The sequence below is a fragment of the Arachis hypogaea genome, chromosome 18 (genome assembly GCF_003086295.3).
Source record: "Arachis hypogaea cultivar Tifrunner chromosome 18, arahy.Tifrunner.gnm2.J5K5, whole genome shotgun sequence".
Taxonomy (NCBI): Eukaryota; Viridiplantae; Streptophyta; class Magnoliopsida; order Fabales; family Fabaceae; genus Arachis; species Arachis hypogaea.
Window position 1 is genome coordinate 115,622,045 of NC_092053.1, and position 18,812 is coordinate 115,640,856.

Here is an 18,812-nt window from a genome sequence, read left to right on the forward strand (position 1 = left end):
GAGTATATCCTCGGTCCTTCTGCCCCGACAGGTGGGACAGGTCCAATAGCAGGCCAGGCAGAGGTAGATTCTGGAGGGTCAAGTCCGAAAGAGGGACAGGTAGTTGGTTGGGGCCATCAGTACAACCTACGGACAGAAGTTTGCCCACCGACCAGGTTCACACCGTCAAGCGTTAGAAGGTTAGCGAACAAGGTGATAGACATTTTCAAGAAGAAGGGGTCATATGTTTAGACGAACTTTGTTTCCTTCATTGTTGTATTTCTTGTTTTATCTTTTAGCTTAGACGAACTTTGTTAGACGAACTTTGTTTCCTTCATCGTTGTACTTCTGGTTTTATCTTTCAGTTTAGACGAACTTTTTTTCCTTCATCGTTGTATTTCTTGTTTTAGTTTTCAGTTTGGACAAATTTTGAATGCATTAACTTAAAATTACATAGATATCGAAATCTAAAATTGAATTACATTAACTGAAATAACTACATTGAAATTCAGAATTGAAATGCAATGACTCAAACTAACACATTTCCCGTGAATCCATCTCATTCAGATAGCGAGTCGATTTGGAACGACCTTTTGACATTCGTTGCAAGGCCAAATTCATGACCAAGGTCGCTCCCGTGTAATCAGGCCACGTCTCCGTGTTGCCCAACGGGGACAAGCTCCTTTCTGTAGACTTTCTGAATTTGTGACATCTTGTATACATCGCTGACATATATCTGGCAATCCAGTCGCTGGTTAGCACAACACGCAATAACATGGCGACATGGAAGTCGCTCCACCTGAAAATGCCCACAGTCGTACCTCTGTCGCGCAAGATCAACAACCAACACTTTTTCACTAGGCATTTCGTGCACCTCAAACACCTTGTTTCTTCTATCAAACCGGTTCACCACGATGTTACCTGCATGCTGCATGTTTTCCTCTATCCGCTGAGTGGCAAACTCAGAGAAAGTTGCTCCAGAACGCTTACGCTGGTAAGCCTCAGTACTCTTCCGCGTAAACAACTCGTTTAACTGATAATATGTTGCTCGGACTAACGCCAATACAGGAAGATTTCGAGCACCCTTCAACACCAAATTAATGCACTCGACAAGGTTTGTTGTCATGTGACCCCATCGATGTCCCTCGTCAAATGCCAAGACCCACTAGGGACGATCGATGTTGTCGCACCAACGAACATAGGCCTCGCCTCGTTCTTACAACCTCTTGTAGTTGACGTTGTACTCCTTCATTGTCCTTGAATACCCAATGTTGACCACAAGTTTTTGCAAGTACGAAACCTTAAATTCCCTCAAGAAGTTACTGTCGATGTGCCGAATACAAAACATCCACCATGCTCTCAGAGGTTGCCAATCGCCTCCACTACGATTGACTACGACCCGGATTGACTCATGACGATCGAAGATTATCCCCACGCCGTCTTTTCTTACAACATGTGTTTGTAAATTACTGAGAAAAAAGTGCCACGCATCAGCAGTCTCACCCTCTACAATAGCAAAAGCAATCGATACAATTTTTTTATTCCCATCTGACACAATTGCAACCAAAAGGCAACCTTTATATTTTTCGTATAGGTGGGTCCCGTTAACCTGAACTAGCAGCTTGCAATATTTGAAAGCTCTTATGCATGGATTGAAGCTCTAGAATACCCTATGAAGTATCCTTACACCGTCCACCTCTTGATTCCCATTATACAAAGGTCGTGTTTCTATTTGAACTTGTGAACCAGGCATCTTCTGAACCATCACCAAGAACCACAATGGCAAAGCTTCGTATGATTCTTCCCATCCACCGAAAACCTTGGCTATCGACTTCTGCTTTGCCAGCCAAGCCTTTCGGTAACTAATAATGTAGTTGAATCTTGCATGGACCTCCGCAATTATAGATTTAACCTTTGTGGATGGGTCAGACTCAACCAATGGCTTCATAGCCTCAGCAATCGTGTCCAAGTCTAACTTCGAGTGATCATGTGAGATCATTCCCGTGGAACACGTGTGCCTCCCGTTGTATCTTCGAATCTCCCAACAGGCTTTCTTCTGTATCAAGCCGGCTCAGATAAGCCAGTCGCACCCACGTCCATAATTCTTGCACTTTGCATAGAACGTCCGTGGCTTGAATTCATAAACAATATAATCGACTTCTCTGGAGACAGTGTAACTCCGAATTGCCGCAATGACTGATATTCTTGAACCGTATTCCATTCTGATCCTAAACTTCCCATCCTTAAGATCAGCAACACCTATAAGAAAACATATTTGTCGTTCATTGATCTGCTAAAACAAAATCAAGTAAATATATTATCCACTGCTCACGTACCTATGTTTATATGTTAGGAAAACTCCGGTGCATGCATGGCATCAAGATCCAAACTATGCATAAAGGGTGGAACGCCCATCGGTTGACTAATTGCTGCTGGAACCACTAAAGTTTCCGCCACTGCCTCACCTCCCACATTGTCGTCATCGTCCTCATCACTGGCTTCATACGTAGCTTCGAACTCCTCATCGCTATCATCGTTCAATCCCAAGTACGCCTCACCTCTGTCATCTTGTACATCTGGGTCATGTTGAACCTCGTCTGCAACAATATCCTCAAACTCAACATATAACTCAATCATCGGGTGTTGCACCTGAGTTTGCTGGTGAATACGAAACATCTGCTAAATAGTTGTTTCGTCGATGATTGGCATAACTTCAAATTGCATCAGGCCGCCAAATATGACAACCGGACTCCTGTAGAGAATGTTGGTCACCCTCTTCATAATATCAGCCTCTATGCTTTGACAGAGCCCGTACTGTAGTTTTGCGAACGTTATAGTGCACGGAACCACAAACGAAAACATATTCTCACACGCAAAACTCACACCCTCATACGTATTTCGTACGACCTCATCGTTGTGGTAAACCACTATGTTGGCAGTGCCCTCCATTATACCGACCTTGGAGAAAAATACTTCTCTCAGAATGAAGCAACATGGTTACGAGCTTTGCTTTTATAGACGAAAGACTCACCTCGCAGGCAACGTGTTGCAAGATCGTCCAACCAACGTCCGCCACGTGGCAACACGCAACCTGCGTGTTGCTGCCACGTAGGAATCACGCATCATGCATGTTGACGGATGGCTGAGACGTGGTCAACACGAAACTTGCGTGTTGCTTTGGATTTTGACAAGTGTTCAATACGTGGGTTGCGTGCTGAGTTAGCATGTTACCTGCGTGTTGTACCTGTGCCTCTGCCACATCCACCTGCCTGTATATACACTAAAAAGGTCCATTTTCTGAAAAACACACATATTTTTTCATATTTAAATTCTTTAGCTGAGTTCTAATAGTCTATTTTTTTTAATAATTATCTTAATATTTAATGAGTAAAAGTTTAAATATATATTATTTTTTAAAAATAAAAAAACATTTTTATTTAAAAATTATAAAAATAATTAAAATTTTTAATTATTTTTCTTTCTCTAATTCATCATAACCTATGAAGTATAAACTTAGGTGAGTTGTCGTGTCTGTTATCGAATACATTTCTCGTTCAACACGCGTGTTTTCTGCTGTATCTAATCGTATCTTAATAAACAAATAAATATTTTTTCAAACACATTTAAACACACCTAAATACCATTACGTGTCAATATATCCAATTTTATTCTTAACATGTATTCTTGAAATGAATTTAGAAATAATATATATTATTCTTTATTAAGACAAAAAATATTTTATATAATTAAAAAAAATTAAAAATAAATAAAAAATTAATTTATAATTTAATATCAATAAAATATTAAAATATTATTACAATTTTTTCAAAAAGAAAACTTTATATTTTATGTATAGATGTGTGTCCCATGTATTATAAAATTTTAAAATTTGTATGTTCATGTATCTTGTGTCATGTCATATCCTATATCCGTATTAGTGTCTGTGCATTATAGATCTAATTTAAAACAATACTCCAACCCAAAATTGTATATCGCCGAAAGAAAGAAAAATTGTCACTTTTCAACTTTTATCAAAGAATAAACTATAATTTTTAATCATAAATATTTTAAACGCCGACAAATGTAACTATAAAAAAAAATTAAAAGTTATATTCATAAAAAAATACATATTCAAATACTAAAAATTTATAAAAAAAATCCTAAATTATATTTTTTTAATCTTATTTTTATTTTCAAATCTATCCCATTCTTAACCCTAGGAAATCCCAATTTTTTATCCCTCCCTCCCCTTTCAATATTGTTTTCTCTCTATTGTAGCATCAAGCAAAGTGTTAACATCTATGGCTTTTCTTCTAGTCTCGTGTGAAGGAAACAATTAATACAAGTCATCACAAGAAGAGAAGAAAGAACAAGATTTATTGAGAGATAGAGGAGAAACAAAGGTGTACGTTGTTGTTCCAGTAGTAGTGGGAAAAAGCTACATGGTACCTATTATAATATAACTAGGATGAATTAGTATTATTTAGTGGAAGATGCTTACATATAAAGACGTATAAAATGTTTTTTTGTAAAGACGCTTACGTGTTGCATTATTATTGGACGTATTAATGAATTGATTATTTTTTAATTTCTTAACAAATTAGAATAAAACCGATTTTTTTATAACAATAATAATAAATTCAATTCTTTTGGGATCTAATTGTATTTTTAAATTTTTAAAGATTTAAATATCTGCAAAAATAAAAAGTCAGAGATATATTTATCTTTTTATCAAAAAATTTAAAGATATTCGATTTAGATTGTGTAATTCGATATGATCAAACCGGGTCTAATAATTATAATGCAGACAATTGTGTTTATTATTTTTGCTATAATAAACCGATTTTGTTCAGATTTATTAAAAAATAAATTATTAACCGATTTAATAAAGATATCCAATAATAAAATGACAAATATAAACATCTTAAAAAAAAGATATTTTTAATGTCTTTATTAAAATAGTCTCCTTATTTAGTATATCTGAATATTTATAGTAGGAGATTACGTCTTTATTATTACGATTCTCTTAATACCTATAAATACCCTTTTACTTTATTTAATTACCTACAAACATCACCAAGAAATCCTTACTCGTCCGTTGCATCTTCAACGTTAGCTCCGTTTTCAACTTTTTCTTTCTTCTTTAGTTTATTTAATTACCTTATCTCATCTGTGAGTGAAATATCTTGGACAACCCTTCTATTTTTTTGTCCGTTTATGTCCTTCACTTTGGACAATATTTGTTTATTCCTCTTCTGATAAATAAAATAAATTGGATGTCTTTGGAAAAAAAAATACACTTTTATATTGTATTATTTTATACAACTTGAATAGACACGCAAATCATTTCTCCAATTTAGTCTATTCTCTCTCTCCACCGAGTCACTGACTCGTCAAGTACGGAAGCTCCGATTCCGCCTCGAGTCCAACTCAATTAGCTCGATCGAAGATGTGTAGCACCTTCGCCGGTGACGGTGACTCCCCCGTCGCTGGCGAGTTTATGCTGTTCGGCGTTAGGGTGGTGGTGGACTCCATGAGGAAAAGTGTCAGTATGAACAATCTGTCGCAGTACGTGCATCCTCAAGATGACTCCAACAACAACAAAGACGCTGCCTTTTCCACCACCGGTTACGCGTCCGCCGAAGACGCCGCTCCTCACAACTCCGGCAAGATCCGCGAGCGCGAGCGCAAGCGAGGTGTTCGGTGGACGGAGGAAGAGCACAAGCTGTTCCTGGTGGGATTGTAGAAGGTAGGAAAAGGTGATTGGAGAGGGATCTCTAGGAACTACGTCAAGACTCGAACGCCCACGCAGGTCGCCAGCCATGCTCAGAAGTACTTCCTCCGCCGGAGCAATCTCAACCGCCGTCGCCGTAGATCCAGCCTCTTTGACATCACCACCGATTCGGTCTCTTCGATCCCAATGGAGGAAGAACAGATCCAGAACGGAGACAGTGTGCCTCATTCACAGCCTCTGTGCCCTGTAGCCCCTGAAAATAGCAACACCAATGGATTTCCGATGGTGCCGGTGTATCCGTTGGGGGGTTGGTCCAGGTATGATTTCATCAGTCGAAGCTGGGAATCCAATGGATGAACTAACTCTAGGACAAGCAAACATAGAGCTTAATACGCAAACCAAGCTACTCCATCCGATTCCTGTTACTTCAAATCCTAATTATATTCTAATAGTACCAAGTACCAACACACAGCGAGAGTAGAGAGATAAAGAATATGTAATGAGAGGTAAATCAACACTCTTTTTTCTTTCTTTCAGACGAAAAAAAAATGAACTAAAAATTTTTTATACAACTTGCAAGAGCTAGCTAGAAATTTTTAATTTGGGATTGTGATATGGAGACTAGTTGAATTATGGTAAAAGAGAAAGAGTTTTGAGTGAAGAATGAGATACTAGGTCTCGTGGAATTTGAAGAAGGTTGTAATGGTGGTGGGAGAAGGAGGAAGGAGGAGTAAAGATCTGGGATTGACAAGTTAAAAATTGGATAGATTTTGGAATAAAATCAGAGTTAAAAAAGAGTAGTTTGATAATTTTTTATAGTTTTTTGGTATTTGGTAGTTTTGTCGATCAAAATTTATCTTTCACGGATATTATTTTAATTTTTTTTGTTAAATTTATCGGTGTTTAAAACATTTATGTTTAGAAATAAAAATTTATTTATTTTTTACTAAATTCTATATAATTAAATTAAATCACTAAAAAAAATACATTAAGTACAATGTAATGTTACCATTATGTTCTTATTAGCCGAATGCAAAGTTGTAAACAATGGACGTTTGCGTAAATAATAAAAAAACTCTTTTAATACTCTAACCCTTAGCTTGTTTAGTTTGGTGAAAGTAATATACTGATACCTGTACTTGTTATGATGAGTTGATGACCATTTCAGGTCATTAGAGTTCTTTCTTCTTCTGGAAGAAAAATATTATCACGAAAATATTTATCCTAAAATTTAGAATTACTTTGAGATAAATTGATTTGGATTTTGGATAGAGCAGTTATATTACCAAGATTTATCCACATAATTCAACTTCTATTTTTTTTTCATTCTACTTGTAATTATTAACTTTGTTTGTGATACCGTAGATTGGGCCACTCTTCTGTTAAAGTTTTAACCGTTATCGTCCATAGACATCGTACAATTTTACCGAATAGACTTTTCTTGTTTATTTTTTATCAGGGCAATCTATCTAATATATAAAAGTTAAATAGTTCAGTAAACGAAGCTTCACAGTATTCCCTCCAAAACTAAGCTCTCTCCAGACTGACACGTCACAGGAAAAAAACAGTCTTCCCTCCAGTGCGACGAAGCGGGAATTTTCCCGCACAAATCTATTCTCCAAATCAAATTGCTTTCTTCCCTTTTACTTTTATCGACTGAAAATTAAAAACCTAAAAAAAAAGTTAAGAAACTTAATCTTTGTCGTCGTGTCACCATTCCCAACACCCCCACATCCTCTGATCCTTCTCTTCCTCCTCACTTATTCTACTCTTCCTCCCAGCAACCAGTAGGTTGAGATTGTAGCTGAAGATTCTGACTTGATCTTAAACGTCAGACTAAATGGGAAGGGAGATTTCGGAAGTCCAAAGAAGTAGAGCCGACCCAGAGATGGAGGAAGCAGGATGGGGAAGAAAAGGATATTCAAGAACGTGCCACCGCAGCAATAAACAGAGATTGGAGAAGTGGCTATCGAAAAAGTGGAATGGCCTTGGTATCTGCTGCATGTCATGTGCTTGAAAGCATGAAAAGATTCTTCCATACTTCTTCTTCTTCCTCCAAATGCATACTGTTTCAACTGTTATTCCAAGGTGGGATTAACGCTATTGGACTTCAGGTTTCAATATTTGATTCCTTTTCTTTTGCTGACTTTTTCAAGTATTCAACTTTTTTTTTGTTTTGTTTTTGTTTTCCAGTTTAGGGTTTCAGACATATTTAAATGAGTTACAACTTAAAGTGTTGTCGGAAATGGTTCTATAATCATCCACGGGTAAGCATATGATTCTTGCAGAACTCAAGCACCTCCATCATTACATCAATTTCCTTCAAGTTCTTTCTTTCTTTCTTTTTTTGGGTAAAAAAGAAATCAGTAATTGTTGATATATGATATAAGAAGAATGTTGAAATTGATTATAAGATCTACTAATTATTGTCTCAATTAGAAGTTCAGCGTGGTTCTTATTCTTATTAATTATTATGATATTGATATGATTTAAATTTCAGATTGCCTGAAAACATGAAAAGTACAGGTATAGTTGAACTTTTTAATGAAGGAATCCTTGGTTTCATTGTTAAAGATTGTTCATGAAGTAAGGTTGAAGTTGTTGTTTGTGGTATCACTTGGATCCTTTAAATATGAGTTTGTAACAAATTTATTAAATTATCTTTATGTTATCCCAATTTGAAACATTTTTATATAGTTGTGGTTGTTTGGAATATTGGGTAATTACTAAAAGTACTGCAGTATCTGTGAAAATATATGACTCAGGTAATTAGCAACTAAATTGTTTGAATATTTACTTGCCTAACATTATATATTGTTACTTCTGAAATGGAGCTTCGACCAATAGTAAGCTAGAGGTCTTCAGTTACCAGTTTTCATTCAATGAATTTTTTTCTGTTTAATCAAAATGGTTAACTTAATTGTGCAAATAGAAAAGTTTACTATTTCAATATTAGTTAACAAAAGCATTAAACTTGAGCAATTCATACTATCTGTACTCTTTTGTTTTTCTATAGACTTAATTGAGGGGTTTTGTTTTATGTTTCCAATTTACAGGTGATGATGAATTCGATGAATTTTACTTCCAAAAGAAGTACGTTGAAGGTAATTCTCCATTATAAATAAATAATAAAAATGGATCTTCTAAGTTTCTCCCTCTTTTTAAAGAGGAGATAGTAATGTCTCTCCCTTAAGAAATTATGCTTTCTCTATGTTAGGAAGATGCAAAAGGATTCAGATCCCAGTAAACGAAGCTCCACAGTATTCCCTTCAGGTTCGATCGTTACCTCAAATTCCTTCAAGTTCGTTCTTTCTTTCTTTTTTGGATAAAAAAGAAATCAGTCATTACTGATATATGATATAAGAAGAATGTTGAAATTAATTATGAGATCCACTAATTATTGTCTCAATTAGAAGTTTAGGTGGTTCTCATTCTTATTAATTATTATGATATTGGTATGGCTTAAATTTCAGATTGCCGCAAAACGTGGAATGTACGAGTATAGTTGTACTTTTTAATGAAGGAATCCTTGGTTTCATTGTTAAAAATTGTTCATGAAGTAAGGTTGAATTTGTTGTTTGTGGTATCAATTGGATTCTTTAAATATAGGTTTGTGACAAATTTATTAACTTATCTTTATGTTTTCCCAATTTGAAACATTTTTCTATAGATATGGTTGTTTGGAATATTAGGTAATCACTAAAAGTTGTGCAGTATCTATGGAAATACATGACTAAGGTAATTTAGCAACTAAATTGTTTGAACATTTACTTGCCCAACATTATGTATTGTTCCCTTCTGAAAAGGAGCTTCAAGTGATAGTAAGCTAGAGGTCTTCAAGTCTTTATTCAATGAATTGAAGCACCCTATATTTTCTGAGTACATCTATTTTTTTTTTTTCTATTTAATCAAAATGGTTGACTTAACTGTGCAAATAGAAAAGTTTACTGTTTCAGTAATACTTAACAAAAGCATCAAACCTGAGCAATTCATACTACCTATTCTCTTTTGTTATTCTATAAACTTAATTGAGGGGTTTTGTTTTCTATTTCCAATTTACAGGATGATGAATTTGATGAAATTTACTTCCAAAAAAAGTACATTGAAGGTAATTCTCCATTATAAATAAATAATAATATTGGATCTTCTAATTTTTTCCCTGTTTTTAAAGAGGATATAGTATTGTCTCTTCCTTAAGAAATTATGCTTTCTTTATGTTAGGAAGATGCAAAAGGATTCAGATCTTCTCATGTTTTAAGTTGTGTTTCAATCTCTATCATTAAAAGATAAACATTTAATTTTAATCAATGGCCAAGATTGAAACATGACCACCAACATAAGAAGACAATAGCATGAGAAGATCCAAATGCAACAAAACAAAAAATAGAAGGAAAGGAAACAATAATGTGTACTAAAGTGTTCTAAGTGTAGCACCTGTGATGCACGAACGTGATACTTGCGAAATCCTTGAAAACTTTTGAAGTGGTTATCTGGTCATCTTTGACATATGTTTGATTTCCTGCATTTTGATTATTATACCACCCACAAATTAGGACTTAAAGGTGCCTTTTAGCATTATTTCAATTACTACTTTAATGCATGTTGACATGTGTGGTTTAGATGGGAAAAAATGACATATTGTAATGGGGAAAATGGTAAATCAATAACCATTTATAAATTTGTCAAATAAAGGTTAGTTCTTTCCTTTGGAAAATAGTGTACAGAGTTGTTGTCCAAGATGTCACCTTCTGTTCCAATTTGATCTTTGTTGTTTGATTCACATGTTAATAAATTTGAATCCTGAAACAAATTATAGCATAGAAAATGCCATATTTTATGAGTAGCAAGTGGAAAATTGACGGGTTGTTTTTGTGATGCAGATAGAGCATAGAAAAATTGATTTTGATGTCAATAATTATGGTGAGGAGGATGAGGAGGAACAAGGAGCAGAGGAAAAAATGGATACGAGGGAACAACTAAGGAGGACCAAAGTGGATGGAATAATGATGAGATGAAATAACCTGAGAAAGTGTATAAGGATCTTCATCATCTGTAAGAATTATTAACCTTTTATTCTTAAACTTCAAATTAGTTTTGGACTTTTTTTGGTTAGATATTGTTTTCTTCAAGATATTTAATTCATATGAGAAATTGATGCATTAGCACATAGATATATTTTCATAATTTTATACATAAAGTGACAAGTTTGTGGCTACATAGCTTTATTCATTCATTCATTCATTATTGACAGAGGGGATTAGATCCCTTTGATTGAGTCCATTTTAAGTAATTGCGCATAAATTGCATGCTCTATAAAATTAATAAACAATTTGATTTAAGTTTTCAAATGATAAAATTTTCAGCTTCATGATATCCTTTGGTGTTGATTTTAAATTAAAGAGATGGAAATTGACTTGAAATAATATCCATCTTTTGTAGCTGGACAGGAAAGGTTTAGGACTCTGGTGAGTTCTTATTACAGAGGAGTGCAAGGAATCACTCTTGGTAAATTCTAAATTGATTTATACATGACTTTACGAAAAATTTTCAAAATAATAATTAGCATTAATAAACTCTGAGTAACTCCATACTTGCATGGATGTTCTTTGCATTTTTTAGTTTAGAAGGATGCGATATAGAAAAAATTTTAATTTAGAACTAATTAGGAATTACATGTTTATTGTGAAGTTTGGTAGAAAGTAGTATTAGCCCTTGGTTTTAGAAAAGAGTAAAGAAATTGGACATATTCTTAATCTTTGTTGTGATTTGTTATTGTAATGAAAGCTATTGCAAAACTATAAAGCAGGAAAGTTAAAAATTGACTGTAAGCAACATAACTAGAAAATCATTTACACCTCTCCTATTAAAGCAAAGTTTGTAATTACTAAGTTTCTTCTAGCAATGTCATTTCATTTTAGAAACCTACATTTATGTCACTTTGAGTGGTAAAATTATTGAAAAGTTACAAAAGAAATTTAAAAATGTTGTCTTAAGGTTTGCGTAAGTTTTATTTTATGATAAACATTTGAAATTGGATTCATAGAGTTTGATGAGGTTGACTTGAATTTTAAATTATAAGGTTCGCAAGGCTGTACTAGGTAAGCATTCTCTAATTCATGATTCACAATAATGTTTTCATGTTCTTTTGAATATTTTTTTTCAAGCTTTTCAATATTACTTTTCTGAATGAAACTGTCCTTTTCCATTCCTTCTTTGTGTTTATGTTCATTTGAAGCATTAAAAGATAGAGACTAATAATCCAAAAGAAGATTTAGAATGTATAAATTTGGAACTAACATTTGAATGAAGATTTAACAATATTTCTATTTGAGGTAGAAATATTGGGTATAAAATGCTATGCGTTGTATTAACGACAAAAAACATTCAATAGCAGTGTAGTGTGGCCAATTGTAGAGCTAAGATGTGAATTTTTTTATTAATATTCTTAATTACGGCCGATATCGTAAGAATAGTTATTATTGGAAGCTTTTAAGATTTTTCAAAAATAATGCACATAGAAGGAAGTTTTTTAGTTCCTTTATGCATACAATTTTATTAAAAACATGATCAGGGTCATGAACTATTTGTTAAAGTAATTGTAGAGAATTTTTTTCATTTTCCTATAAAATGCAAACTATTTGTTAAAGTAAAATAAATTTAAGTAATTACAATAATTTATTCTAAGTTTATAATTAAAAATATATACTTTAAAATACAGAATTTTACCTTCACTTGGCCAAATCTACAAAGTAGGAATAGTTAGCATTTTATTTATGAGTTCTAGCATTTATTTTCTATTTTAGTTCATTAGTAAGATGGGTTTAGTTGCAAGTCATACTATCTTCACATTAATGAATATTTTTTGTCAATTTCAAACACTTTAGGAAATTTTTACAATAGATCCAGAGTCAAACTTGATAAGAGGGATTAATTTGATAGTTGACCTTATGTGATTACAAATTTTTTTGTGAATTATGTACATAAACCAATTCTTTGATATACTCTAATTAGTGAAATCATTATTTTGTTGCTTTTTTTAATCTTTGAAGTCTATATTACTATTATTTTAATTGACATCCATCATGAAAGGACATACCACTAAACCCAATTTAATTCAATCTAACCATGGTTGAATTTTCTAAACTTGATTATTTTATATAAGATATGTTGCTGAAAAATACTTTGTTTTCTAAAATTGTTAGAGCTCAGCAAAGATGTTTATCAGGTGCAAATATCAGTATATAATTTTGTTTTTGAATGAATAATTCTTATTTTACAAAAGAATTAAGTGATTTTATTAAAGGATTTAGGACAAATATCCAATTCAAATTATCTTACTAAATTTTTAACTTTTTATTATGTTTGTTTTAACAGTGTTTAGCATAGATGTATTCTTATTAAACTGGGGATTTTAATTCTTATTAAGCTTCATACTTGGCTGTTTATGAGAAAAATGAGGCATAGAGTATAGTTGTGAGAAATTGTGTTCGTGAACTTATGTCAATTCTAATGATCTTACTAAATTTTTAATTTTTTATTATTTTTGTTGTAACAGTGTTTATCATAGATGTATTCTTATTAAACGATTTTAATTCTTATTGAGCTTCATACTTGGCTGTTTATGAGAACAAATGAGGCATAGAGTATAGTTGCAAGAAATTGTGTTCCTGAACTTCTAAATTTGTCGATATTTTTGAGAAAGCTAAAGAGTGTTTTTTTTTTCTAATTAATCCCGTTGAATGTATAGGTTTTATTTGCTGATTTTAGATTATTGTCAACTCATTTTTTTTTTCTTTTTGACGTACTGATGAAAATTTTGTATAGTTTAGAAGGAAAAACTTTAGAAGTATGATCTATGTCAAGCATGGAAAATATCTGAGCGACTTAGTTGAAGAAAATGTAACATATGAACATATTTTTTCCAAAGAAGATGAAAAGTGAAGGAAAATTGTTACTCTAGATTGGCTTTGTCTACACTTTTGTTTGTTCTCAAGTTAATATTTGTTTAGTGCAAAGTTCATTAACAAAATTTTTTTGTATACTGTGACCTAAATTCTAAATGCCATTATATGATTCATGTAGTGAGTTTTACATACTAAAACAAAGGTTGTACTCTCATGAATAAAATTGTACTTAAATTGTCTATTTGCTTCCATTTAATAGCTTATTTAAAAATAATTTATAGATTTTTAGTTTCAAGATTTGTAATTTCCATTTTCTTTATTGATTTGTTTGCTTATTTTAAAATTATGCGTATTGACTTTGACAATGTTTAGCATGATAGTGAAATTATGAAAGTTAATAGCTAATTAAAGGATAGACATGTGGATTCAAGTTTTTAAAAAGTAAAGAAGGACATAGCAGAATAAAGAGAGATATACATATTCATTCTTATGGAAATATATATTAACAAATCTAGAAAAGACAAATATTCCTGTAAAAGAGGATTGTAATTCCTCTATATCTCAGTAAAGGAGATTTTAAAATCGGATATAATTTCAAAAAAAGTCTAAGAAAAAATGTCCTTTTAATATTGAAGTGTTTTGCCAAAATAAAATATACAAAAAATAGTACAAAAAATAGGCATTTTATACAAAAAAATGTAAATAGATAGATATTTTTTTATTAGTAGCTATGATTTTTTTTAATCATTTTTAATTTAAATTTATACTCTAAATGATGTATCTGTTTGAGGTCATGGAAGCAGTTGATTTACTCATGGACAAATCCTATTTTCAAAAACAACAATAATTGTCAATTCGACAATAAAATAACTAAGGCTTTTTTCTTTCCTTTTCAATTTAATAAGGTTTTTTTTTATATATATTTTGTCTATTATAGTTCTATTTAATTATTTAAATTTTATGGAAGTTACTAATTACTCAATACTTCATGATACAAATATAAAAGAAAAAGTATTGTATATTTTCTATTTTAAAGCAAAAATTTTTAATACCAGATGTAACGTATTATTGTTGAATTGGTCACTTTTATTACTTTTATTATTATTAATATTTTTTTTAATGTGTTATTTTTTTATTTACATTTGCAATTTATCCGTGTGTGTGTGAAACAAAAGAAAAATACAGTTATGATATGAATGTAAACTATATTTAAATTGTTAATTAGTGTGAAAAATAAAAGAACACTATTACTATTTGGGAAAATAATGTAATGTAATTTAATATAGATTAAGTACTATTTTAATTTATAAAAATTGAGTTAAATATCACAAAATTGAGAACATCATTTATATTTTGATAGAATCACTTATAAATAATAATGTAACATAATACTTTATAGCATTTTTTTTAATAGTAATATTTTTTGCTTGCTTAAAAATTTTTATGTACTGTTTCGAACAATAATATCAATGTTTTTTTATTTTTTATACCAAATTACAAATGAAATATACTTTTTATTTTATACCAAATAATATTCCATTAAACAAAGCACCACACTATTCCCTCCAACACTAAACTCTCCCCAGACCAACACGTGCACAGAACATACTGTAACCTTGTCTTCCTCCACAACGACATGTGTCCAGTCCAGTAAGTGTTAGAATGCCTTTAAACGAGAATGCCTTTTTAAATGAGCTCTCCAAGTAGTAGTTCTATCAGGAATGATTCTCTACAAGACAGCAGTTCCATTAGTGACATGGCAACAGTGTTCCCTCCAAAAAATAGGGCAACTTGGTTGGATTCTCGGTGGAACTCCTTCCAATATGAAGTGTTCAGTGATGCACTCTTCCTTCCTGCACATATTGAAAGAAAGTTCCACCTCGAGACTCAACATAACAGAAGAATTGAAATGACCTTAGGTTACAGATATTCATGGAATATTGAGCGTGTGAGGGTGTTGCTAGCTTGCAGTTTGGCGCCGTCGGTAAGTGTTTCAAAATTGACAACTTTCAGCTCATTAGTGGATTTCCCGCTCATTTCAAGGATAGGGGTATAGAGAATTCTCTATATATAGCAGGACACTCAACTTCATATACACAAATAAGTTATAGATCATTACCCTTTGTATCCTAATTTCTACTTACTGAAAATCCTGTTGTTATTGTTTCAAGGCAAAATATGGCTGGAACAGTGGATCTTATTGCTGATATCAATGCTACCAAGCTTTCTTGGTCATTGGTTGTGGGGGTGGTTCGATTGTATGAGTTCCCGAGCCAGTGGAATGAAAACAAGGTGTTCAGCTTGGAGATGGTATTACAAGATGTGAAGGTAATTTACGAGCAATTCTAATGGGTTGGAAGTTGTATTTTTTATGCATTGTAATTTTGTTTTGTTCCTGTTGTTTGGAAAATCTCTTGCAGGGTGATAGGATTCATGCAACCATCTCCAAACCTGCGTTGGAGGCATTCAGACACCAAATAAAGGAGCATGCTATTTACAAAATGCAGAATTTTATTGTTACAACTAATAATGGCAAAGTTAGGACAACTCCACATAAGTACAAGCTCAGTTTTTATACAAAGACTGAGGTGATGCTCCAACCAATTGAGACATTTGCTTTTAATCCTTTTAAGTTTCGTCCTTTTGCTGAGCTTGAGTCAAATGGTGCCAGTGATGAAAATCTATTGTTTGGTAAGTTCAATCAATTTAGTCTTTATATTATGCTTTCAATGTTATGTCATATGATTTCAAGTAATATATTTTAACTGCAACATTATTCATTGTAGATTACATAGGTGAGGTTGTGGGAAAGGAAGAGGCCAGGGGAATTATCACACGCACGGGTCACCAAAGCAAGCGTATTGCTCTGCAGTTGGAGGACCTAGAGTAATAATATTTAATATTTGAGTTGATTTCATTTTTAGATTCTGTTCCGAAATTCTCCTTTTCATGCCAACGTGGGGAGAAGTATTAGTGCTCAAACTATGTATGATATTGGTGTTCTCTCTTGGTGTCCCAGGAAGAATAAAATTAAGTGTACATTATTTGGAGAGTTGGTTGACCAAGTGCTTCCACAACTTGAACGAGATGACGGGGAACCTTTCATATTGGTGGTCCAACTTTTTAAAACTAATGTCTATTTGAATTCAGTGAATATTCAAAGTGCCTACTATGTCTCCAAAGTTTACTTCAATCCAAATCTGACTGAGATAAATGAGTTCAAGCAAAGGTATAATTACTTGCTAATACTGCCTGTTTAACTAACATTTTTACTTGTGTTTCTTATCTAGAAAAACCAGAAAAATTTATATATCGAAACATTTTATGTTATGCATAGGTTGAATATGGATATTATTTCCCCTTCACAATGCATCACTCAACTTCAGACCCAACCTCAATACTCTGCCACGGATGAGATCAATGCAGGCATTGTTCCATTGAAGACTATAGAGGAGGTCCTCAATATGCAACAGGTGAGGTTCTTCTCTCATTACTTAGACTAACCATCTTTTAGCTCATTCGTGTGCCATTTGTTAGGAGATGTCGTGCTGGATTATTGCCAATATTGTATCTCTAGAGGTGGGAAAAGATGATTAGTGTTACACTTCATGTAAGACATGCCCGAAGAAGGTTGTTGAAAGTAAAGATAGGTATTGGTGTGACCATTGTAGACGTGTAGGCTTCAAGGCTATGTTGAGGTAATTACTTAGCATACAAAAAAAAATGTGACACTCACCTGACATCAATATTGAAAATGTTGTACCTTGACTGTAGCATTATTTAGTAGGGTTAGAATTTGCTAATTCAATTCTGCTTCCACGGTGCTGCAGGTATAGGCTACAAATAATTGTTACTGATGGAACTGGGTGTCTAAAGCTCATTGTGTGGAACAAAGAAGCAGAGCAGATGGTGGGAAAGCCTGCTGACAAAGTTAACGAGATATGTGTAAGTCAACTTTAAATGTTTATAACCAAGTTATGCAAGGTCAGTTATCTATCTTCCACTAACAACAATTCCTAATGTATGTGTGAAGATGTTGGAAAAGACTAACTCATACCCAAAATACTTGGATAATGTTATTGACAAAAGATTCTTATTCAAACTGAACATTACATACAAGAATATAAATGCCATTGAGGGGGTATACAGTGTAACCAAGCTTTCAGATGAGGACTTACTCATATCGAGCCTCGGGTGTGCCAGCTCTTCTGTTGAAGCCTCTGTAAGTATAACTTTTGGGAGCATTGCTAAGAGCAAATACTATCTTGCATGACAAAAAAGAATGCCCACAGTTATAGTATTACTGAAAATGTACTTTCTTGCAGACTTCCCAACTAATGGGTCATACCTCTCTAACTGAGACAGAAGATGATAGCAATGCCCACGGGGTAGTTTCTCTTTCGAAGGTGAGATTTGTATATATAATGATTGTTAATATTTGTTATGTGGAAAAAATGGTCTGAAAGGTAGATCATGTAAATTGGATATAAACTAATTGTTTAGTTAATGTCAACCAAAGGACTCTGCTGTGGAAAGCAATGGTGATAGCTCTTATCAAACTCCAGCAAAGAGGTCATCCCCTGATACAGTTGATGGATGCATAGGAGAAGCAATTGTCTCTGCAGATGCACAAGCATCGGCTAACAAGACCTTTAGGCGGAATTCTGGAAAAAAAAAGATGGAGTAATTGATCTTTTTATTAGGAAATTTCTAATTGAATGTTATTAGGGGTTATTATGAAGCAGTGTAGTTTGCACTTATATGCATAATGTTATTACCCTTTCATCATTTTGATGCTTCTGTTGATGTTGGAAACCAACCATTAGAAACTGTGGTCATTAGTAATAGATTTTATGGAAGGGCTATGTGTTCCCATCTGCAGTTATTATCAATGTGTAACAATTTAAATTAAAAAGTAATCTTTGGTATTGGCAGACTTCAAAGTCTTTATTGGAAGGCATAAAATTACAGAAAAATAATAATAATAATAATAAAGATGAAAATGTCTTATTTTTTCGGCTGAATATTCTACACATTTTTATTTTTAATATTGGATTAACAATGATGTTTTTCTAAATTGTGATCTACTATGATATTTTTCTAAGATGTGGATGGATTGATTTAATTTATGGAGTACAAATCGGATCGTCTGATTTGTGTTTAAAAAATTAAAAAAAATATGGAGTACACGATTT

At 32.9% G+C, this 18,812-nt stretch overlaps 2 protein-coding genes and 2 pseudogenes across 2 annotated transcripts; 2 read left to right on the top strand and 2 right to left on the bottom strand.

Moving 5' to 3' along the window:
- Positions 1-622: 622 nt before the first annotated feature.
- On the bottom strand, positions 623-1,105 carry LOC114925798 (uncharacterized). Its single transcript, XM_029294931.1, has one exon. The coding sequence runs from the start codon at positions 1,103-1,105 to the stop codon at positions 623-625; it is 483 nt and encodes a 160-aa protein (XP_029150764.1).
- A 90-nt stretch (positions 1,106-1,195) lies between these two features.
- On the bottom strand, positions 1,196-1,978 carry LOC112770310 (uncharacterized). The gene is made up of 2 exons (XM_025814689.1): positions 1,669-1,978; positions 1,196-1,527 (listed from the first exon to the last, which is right to left on the bottom strand). Exons 1-2 carry the CDS (start codon positions 1,976-1,978, stop codon positions 1,196-1,198), a joined length of 642 nt encoding a protein of 213 aa, XP_025670474.1.
- A 3,450-nt stretch (positions 1,979-5,428) lies between these two features.
- LOC112771467 (uncharacterized) lies at positions 5,429-10,728 on the top strand (annotated as a pseudogene).
- A 5,067-nt stretch (positions 10,729-15,795) lies between these two features.
- Positions 15,796-18,304, top strand: LOC112770311 (replication protein A 70 kDa DNA-binding subunit A-like; annotated as a pseudogene).
- Positions 18,305-18,812: the final 508 nt, after the last annotated feature.